At 38.4% G+C, this 7,998-nt stretch overlaps 2 protein-coding genes across 2 annotated transcripts in view; both read left to right on the forward strand.

The window, feature by feature from the left end:
* Positions 1 to 2,976: 2,976 nt before the first annotated feature.
* LOC117111846 lies at positions 2,977 to 3,519 on the forward strand. The gene has a single exon (XM_033254855.1). The coding sequence runs from the start codon at positions 2,977 to 2,979 to the stop codon at positions 3,517 to 3,519; it is 543 nt and encodes a 180-aa protein (XP_033110746.1).
* Positions 3,520 to 6,425: 2,906 nt separating this feature from the next.
* LOC117111831 (nucleolar protein 6-like) overlaps positions 6,426 to 7,998 on the forward strand; it is a 65,259-nt gene continuing 63,686 nt past the window's right edge. The window contains exon 1 of the mRNA XM_033254830.1: positions 6,426 to 6,549. Coding sequence (XP_033110721.1) covers positions 6,496 to 6,549 — 54 coding nt within the window. The 5' untranslated portion in view covers positions 6,426 to 6,495. The remainder of the gene's footprint in view (positions 6,550 to 7,998) is intronic.

A 7,998-nucleotide genomic window follows, 5' to 3' on the forward strand; every position in this document is an offset into this window, starting at 1 on the left:
GACAAATACCATGCTAGATTGTGCCAGCTGGCAAAGAACTGTGAATTTCACGACAAGGATGCAGAGATAAAATCACAGATTATTCAGCGATGCCAACTTATCAAAGTCAGGAATAAAGGATTGAGCGAACCAACGCTAACTCTGAAAGAGTTACTTACTTTTGGCCGAACACTGGAAGCAACAAATGTGCAAGCCAAAGCAATGTCTGGAGGTGTGGAAGTTGAGAAACCTATACATAGGATTGAGCATAAACCCCAGCAAAAATACCACCAACTACGTAAACCAAAACGTGAAGGCTGTCTCTTATACACATCTATATACAGTAAATAGGTTTTGTGGATGGAGTGAGGAACCAGGGTATGTGTGCTGGCAGAGTAGTGTAGTTAGTATTTAGTTTTACGAGTGAGCAGTAGTATTAATAGTGTATTTTGTATTGGATTCCATATGATTTGTTGCTTGCTGTTTCATTTTGTAGCTGAAAGAACCTGGGTGGAGATTATTATTATTATTGTATAGAGAGCTACATATATATACAGTATGTCCATATATCCAGTTAATGCTTCCCACAGCAGTACTTTCCTGTACTCTCAGGACGACCGAAAATAACCTCTGAGGCGTATTAGGCGACCAATCATTTTTTTTCTCTTATTTTTATTTATTTATTTTTTATCAGGGACAAGAATAAACCACCATACCCACTTCTAAACCGTGCCTGTTATATATTTGGTAGAAAGAGGAGGTGGGGTGAATGTGGGTTGAATAATAATATACTGTATACAACGATATTCCCTGCTGTTGGATCATTATTTTTTCCTTATTTTCAACAGCTTAATTAATGGATATTGACTTACTAAAATGTCAAATAATTATATCTTCCTTGTAAGGTGAAATTAAAAAAAAAGCACAATCTTTCTTTCACTTCTTGTACTCTACTAACCAAACCGAGCCTCTGCTACCAAATGAATTCCTTCTCATACAGCTGCTGTAGCCTTTATATGCGGCGATGTATGCAAAATAGGCTCAAGATTGGACTTCACCCATCACCTTCATTTTCATTGGTCGTTCAATTTCTAATTTCCCACCAAAAGATTTTACCCTCAAAATCTATGCGGACCGATAGGTAAGCACTCATTGTGCTGTAATTGGTTGTGTACGAACTCGTATATGTGTAGGCGGATCGATTTAGGCTAAGCCAAAATTTGTCCAGGCCGGACCAATATTATCCAAGGAGGACTGATTTTGGCCGGCCAAAATCAGTCCCCCGGACAAATTTTAGCGGCTAAAATCGGTACCCCGGACTAATTTTAGCCCGGACCAATTTTGGCGTGACAGTTCCATCATCGCTTCATTCAAACTGGTATTTCTACTAGGCATGCGCACACACTTTTATTAAGTAAAAAGTACCGCAATGGAACATTCATGTCTTAACCGTAGCAACGTATAACGTCTTAACAATAAAGTATAATTAACAGAGGGTCAGAGGGGAATCCAGGGCATAATTATCTGTACAGGTATGTGGCATGTGGGGCCCATGTAGAATGAACATAAGAATGCCCATGCATTTTCCCAGGTATTTTGCACATGGGCCCCATGTGGCGTACATATTCCTACAGCTATCTGCCCAGTTACTTGGCATATGGGGCTATGTAGAGTATACACAGGCACAAATATTACTTCCCATATATTTGACACATTATAGGCCCTAAGGGAATTTGGCATATTGGACCCATGTAGATTGCACATGGGCATGTTTATATGAATTTTCGCAGATATTTGGCATATAGGTCTCATGTATATTATATGTGGGCATGCCCATAAGTATTTTCCTAGATATTTGGCACATGGGCCCAATGCGAAATTAATATGGGCATACCCATGTTCAACTACCCAGGTCTTTAGCATGTGGGCCCCATGTAGATAAATATGGGCATGAAAATATGTATTTTCCCAGATATTTGGCACATGGAACCCATGTGGATTAAATTTAGGCATTCCCATAATTATATGCCCAGTTATTTGGCATATGGATCACATGCAAATTAAATATGGGCATGCCCATATGTAACTGCCCATATATTTGGCATATTGGCTCCATTTGGATTAAATATGGGCTTCCCATATTTACTTGCCCAGGTATTTGGCATATGAGTCCCATGTATATTATAATGCGGGCATGCCCATAAGTATTTTCCCAGATATTTGGCACATGGGCCCAGTGCGAAATTAATATGGGCATACCCATATTCAACTACCCAAGTCTTTGGCATGTGGGCCCCATGTAGATAAATATGGGCTTGCCCATATGTATTTTCCCAGATATATGGCACATGGGCCCAATGCGGATTAAATGTGGGCATTTCCATATTCATCTGCCCATGTATTTACCACATGGGGCCCCATGTACTTTAAATATGGGCATTCCCATAGATATTTGCAAATATATTTGGCATATGGGCTCCATAGAGGTAAGCAATGGGCAAGGCCCATATGTGATTGCCCAGACGGATCCCATAAGGGAAAAATATCGGGTAGCCCATTGTACTGGATCTGTTCTGAACATGCTTTTATCTGATAACTTTGGATGTTGTTGCTATGTGTTCACGATACTAGTTGTTGATTCAATAAAGTACAGTACAACTTTGAATTAGTTTTCGGGTTCTTTATTGGCAATACATCACATAATTGGCGACGAGGATACCAGGATATAACCAGAGAACTAAATGCCAGGCGACTTTAGTCACAACTCCATTTAATCGGGCTACGATTAATGCGGAAACGCGAGTACTGTACGTATCGGGCTAACTCTTTGATCAGCGTAGATCAACCAGTGAACGGCGAGTTACAGACATTGCAGCGTTAGCAACCCCTTAGCAACGAACATTACTCAGCCTAGCTAGCGTAGGCTGGAGACAAGCTTAGCTTACATTACGTGAGTTTTTAGAATTATTTTTGAACCTTATTGAGTTGCATGGAATGATGGAAAAAACACCCATTCCACCTTTCAAAACTGAACCTACAGAAACGGCACCTGGTCGTTGGGAACGCTGGCTAAAGCGTTTTGATAATTTCCTCATCGCTAAGGCAATTACCGACGATGTAAGGAAACGGGCCATGTTGCTTCACTTGGGCGGCGACGATGTTTTTGAAATAAGTGAAAGCCATACTCTAGCAGAAGACACGTATGCACAGACAAAAGAAAAACTGTCAGCTTATTTTGCTCCAAAGAGGAACATTGAATACGAAATATTTATGTTCAGACAAGCAACACAACATCCCACTGAAGTGCTGGACAAATACCATGCTAGATTGTGCCAGCTGGCAAAGAACTGTGAATTTCACGACAAGGATGCAGAGATAAAATCACAGATAATTCAGCGATGCCAACTTATCAAAGTCAGGAATAAAGGATTGAGCGAACCAACGCTAACTCTGAAAGAGTTACTTACTTTTGGCCGAACACTGGAAGCAACAAATGTGCAAGCCAAAGCAATGTCTGGAGGTGTGGAAGCTAATGGATAGATAATGATATGACATGCCTCTATAAATACAGTAATTCTCAGGAACTGGCCACATTGACTTTAAGTCCCCACTGGCAAAGAATGTTATTGTTGTTAAATAAAACCTCCGAGTTAAGATGTTCTAAACTAAAGGTGGAGGAATGTACTGGATCTGTTCTGAACATGCTTTTATCTGATAACTTTGGATGTTGTTGCTATGTGTTCACGATACTAGTTGTTGATTCAATAAAGTACAGTACAACTTTGAATTAGTTTTCGGGTTCTTTATTGGCAATACATCACACCCATAATACTTTTCCCAGATATTTTGCATATGGGCCCCATGTGGGATTGTTACCTGGGGGACAAGGAAGGAATAGCAATTGTGACACCGACCAGGAGGTAGGCCTACTCGAGGCGCTATTATCAGCAGCGAACTGGCAAATGTGTAACTCAGGTTGAACAGGTGCGATAGTGACATCATAATATAGTTTGAGCCCGTATTCATTCTCAGAGGTGCATTTAGTTCGAAGCCGGCTCACATTTCCCCTTCCCCCTCCCACACTCCAACATTTATTTATTTTTTTAATTTAAGAAAAAATAAAACACTGATCAAATTATTTTCGGTGCGGTTGGGTACCGAGTATTATGAAGTGCTATTGTATATGGTATATTGTATGTGGTATTGAATGTATAATGCGGTATTGAGTGTATTAGTAACAAGCACGACTAGGAATACTCTCCGTGGAGTGGAGGAGGTTGCACTTTGTTTCGGGATTGATTATGAACCCAATATGACCAGGAGAAATAATAAAAGCATCACCATCACCTTGGCAAAAGGCGTAGGATAAATCCCTTACAGATCCCTGTTTATTATAAAGTATCCACATGGGATTCGGTTATCAGGAAATGTGTGGTGTTGTATTTTTTAATGACTTTTGTAGAGTACTAAGGTACTGCGAAGGTCAGTGGCGTAGAAAAATATTTTTCATTAGGGGCGGGGGATGATTGGCGTGTTAGCCAGTGTCGTAAACAGGCGCGGGGTGGGCAGGGGGAAAACTGCCCCTCCCCTGACGGTTTTTACCGGGCTGACCAAGCCGTCGTACCGGGCTGGGTAATAAGAGAGAAGAAAGAGGGGAGAGGGAGGGAAAGAGAAAGAAGAGGAAAAGAAAAGGAAAGAAAAAGAGAAGAGAAAAATAAAGACAAGAATAAAAAGGAAGATATCATAATGACCAGACTCACAACACCCTGCAACCACTTCTCCACTTCAAAAACTGTCATAACTCCTTTCATCTATGCTGCCCGATGGCGAAACCACTGGGGGACAAGGGGAAAATATCTTAATCTTTGAAAAATCTTCCCCACACCTTTATAAATGCCCTTTTCATCCCTTGAAAGTGCCTAAAAACCCCAAATTTCGGTATTACGTTTAGCCAATTTCCTCTATAAATTGCACATTTTAGGGAGTTTTCATCAATTCCGACGAAATTAGAATTAAAAACACAAAAATATTTAGCGTTTTTAGGGCTTTTGTAGGTTTATTCTTTTAAGTTAAACACATAATAGTCCCAAACTCAAGAAAGACAAATTTAAGATAGATTGTTTTAACCTAAAAGAAGGCCTCGTGTATTGATGGTGAAGAATATGTATGTAATAAATAAAACCATGATGAAAATGCTTATATTTAGTTTCAAACACTCGTGTGTGGCCTATATTATAAATAAGATAAGCCCTATGTCGTATTGTTTTCTATATGGGGAGTGGCGGGGGTGGGTATGGTAAATTACTAACCGGGAAAATAAATACCCACTCTGACCCAAGACGCCTGTTACGCGCCTGGTGTTAGCGCCAATGTGTGCCCTTGTGCGGACAGGGGATGTGCCCCACTCTGAAGCTGGAAACCTTGATTTTGCAAAATAAATTGATGCAATTTGCTATTGGCCTAATCAATAAATTCCTCATCAACATTACTGATGTCGTACACACCCTTCAGTGTGAAATGTGGCTCTCTTTGCAAGCACATCTAACATCTAAGGAAAGAAGAGCTTAGATTGGTACCAAATAACATTCATACATTATGCTAATTTTCATCTTTGTAAGCGCATAAGACAGTGCAAATTATTTCTGTGACAGTCTTTTGAAGTTTGTAAAGCTCCATTTTAACCCATACATAATCAAAATATTGGGGGGATGATACAATGGACCATCCCCCCCTTGTCAAATATTGGGGGATATATCCCCCATCCCCCGGGATCTACGCCTATGCTGAAGATGACACATATGACCCATCATGCACCTCCACCGGATTTACCCTTTCGGCAATTTAACTGCCAGACAACAATATGGTTTTTGCCCCGAGAGAGTACAAAGACAAAAAGTATATAATTACCCATAATAGGACTATACAAAAACAAAAATGAAGAGTAATTGACAATGGACAGAGCTACATACGAAATCAAAACCCCACTGATCACAAGAACACTGTTGCCAAAACCAGTATCAAATCATATCATTTCATATTATCATTTTCATAGGCATATAATTTATTCATTCATCAAATATAACCGTACAAAGAATCAAAATAAATACATCAATAAAAAATACACATTATTCAAAAGAATAGTGCACGCGGCATGATTGCCCAATGTGAAAAAGTTTTACTGCTCTTCGTAAAGTATAGGATACAGATATCGTATATTATTCTTAATCGTTAAATACTTAATCCATTACACAGTCTAGTCTTGCATTCAGTCTAAAGAGGGAGATTCTACATTTCCAATTTATTTTCCAAATAAATATTATTATTACCGTATTATCTACTGTAAAATGTCTCTATTACCTTTTCCCATCCCTTAGTTTTGTAGTGACTACTACACCCGTGATCTGTAATTTGTGTTTGTTGCCCTCTATAGTTTGCAAAGGCGTACGGCGCCCGTCAAGTGAATGGCTCGCAGAGGCTAGGCGTAAACACGCATGGTTTCCTCATGGAGAGAGCGCAATGAAAGGAATAAAAAGAAGAGTTGGTGAGAGAGAAATGGAGCTCGAATCAGAAGTAACAGAAGATTTGTTATCTATTTCAATCATATTTATTAATTCTTGGTTGATGATATTAGGGATATAATCCATGGATTATTGTCATATGCCTATTTGGTTAGATAGGCCTGCTATGCTAAGCCTCCATTCACCATCTCACGGTTTGTTTAGATTTGGTAGTCAGTCAGACCCATCCATGCCATGCCACACATTGGACTGTGTCATGGATGTGGAAATCCAAACTAGGCTAGTAGGCTTGTAGGCCTAAGAAGTGAAACCTAGTGAAGTGAAACCAAAAAATCTGTGCAGAAATCGGATCTTATTTTCCGAAAAGTGCAAACAGATTTCTATGCCTACAGTAATTTTTGCTCTGAGGATATATCACTAATAATAATATGAATTTAAAAAATCGAGAATTTTGTATTATTTATATGGTAACAATAATAATATCAGCAAAAAATTAAACAATACATAATGTTAATGCTAAGACTAATAATTAATATTAAAACTAACAGTAATAAAAACAACAATTATAATAACAATGACACCAATAATAACAGCAATATTATTGTGGCCGAGTTGACTTGTGGCCGTGTTAACTTGTGGCCGAGTTGACTTGTGGCCGAGTTGACTGCAGCTGAACTTTTTGTGGCCGAGTTGATTTGTGGCCGAGTTGACTTGTGGCCGAGTTGACTGTGGCCGAGTTGACTTGTGGCCGAGTTGGATCGAATTCGAGCCGCCGACAAGTTGAGCCGCCGGTCATTTCTATGGAACGCCAAGCGCGTCTCTCAGTGAATGTAGTGCATTAATTGCGGCGTATTTCAATTAACTTTCGTTCTTAGTACTGTTGTTTGGGATGTATTTAAGTTTATTTACTCAATTATTTCAATTTATTTAATACTCGGTTTTTGCACTGATTTATTAAATATTTTTGGGACGTATTTCAATTTATTTACTTGTTCTTTCTATCGTTTAAGTTAATTTAAATTTTGTGAGTATTTGCTCAGTCAGCTTGCCAGATAGTAACAAAAAACTCCATACATTCTTATCATTTATTATACATAAGTATAACAAATAGTACAAAAATAAAAATATGTAAATTACAAAACCATAAACCGAAAGGTCCACTGATTAATCTCAGATAAGAAAGTATAATACATACTCCAAGTATTGAAATACACGCCATCGTGTTGGGATTCAATATTTCGACATTAATTATGTCATCATCAGGAATACAAAACCATAGTAAATACTGTATAATAACATAGACCTAACACATTTAAATTTATTGTTATAGTCATCTGTCTAATTCAGTCGGCTTGCCAGATAGTAAAAAAAAAACTCCATACATTTTTATCATTTATTATATATAATGATATATAATAAATATAATTTAATTAAATAATTTAACAAAATAGTACAAATAACGAATAAGTTAATTGAAATACGCCGCAATTAACGCACTACA

Source organism: Anneissia japonica, unplaced genomic scaffold (genome assembly GCF_011630105.1).
Source record: "Anneissia japonica isolate Jap-2015-1 unplaced genomic scaffold, ASM1163010v1 scaffold1203_len951721_cov167, whole genome shotgun sequence".
NCBI classification, from domain to species: Eukaryota; Metazoa; Echinodermata; class Crinoidea; order Comatulida; family Comatulidae; genus Anneissia; species Anneissia japonica.

Bases quoted from the DNA above. Each gene is read 5' to 3' on its own strand.
- LOC117111846 (XM_033254855.1), top strand. From the start codon at position 2,977: ATGGAAAAAACACCCATTCCACCTTTCAAAACTGAACCTACAGAAACG.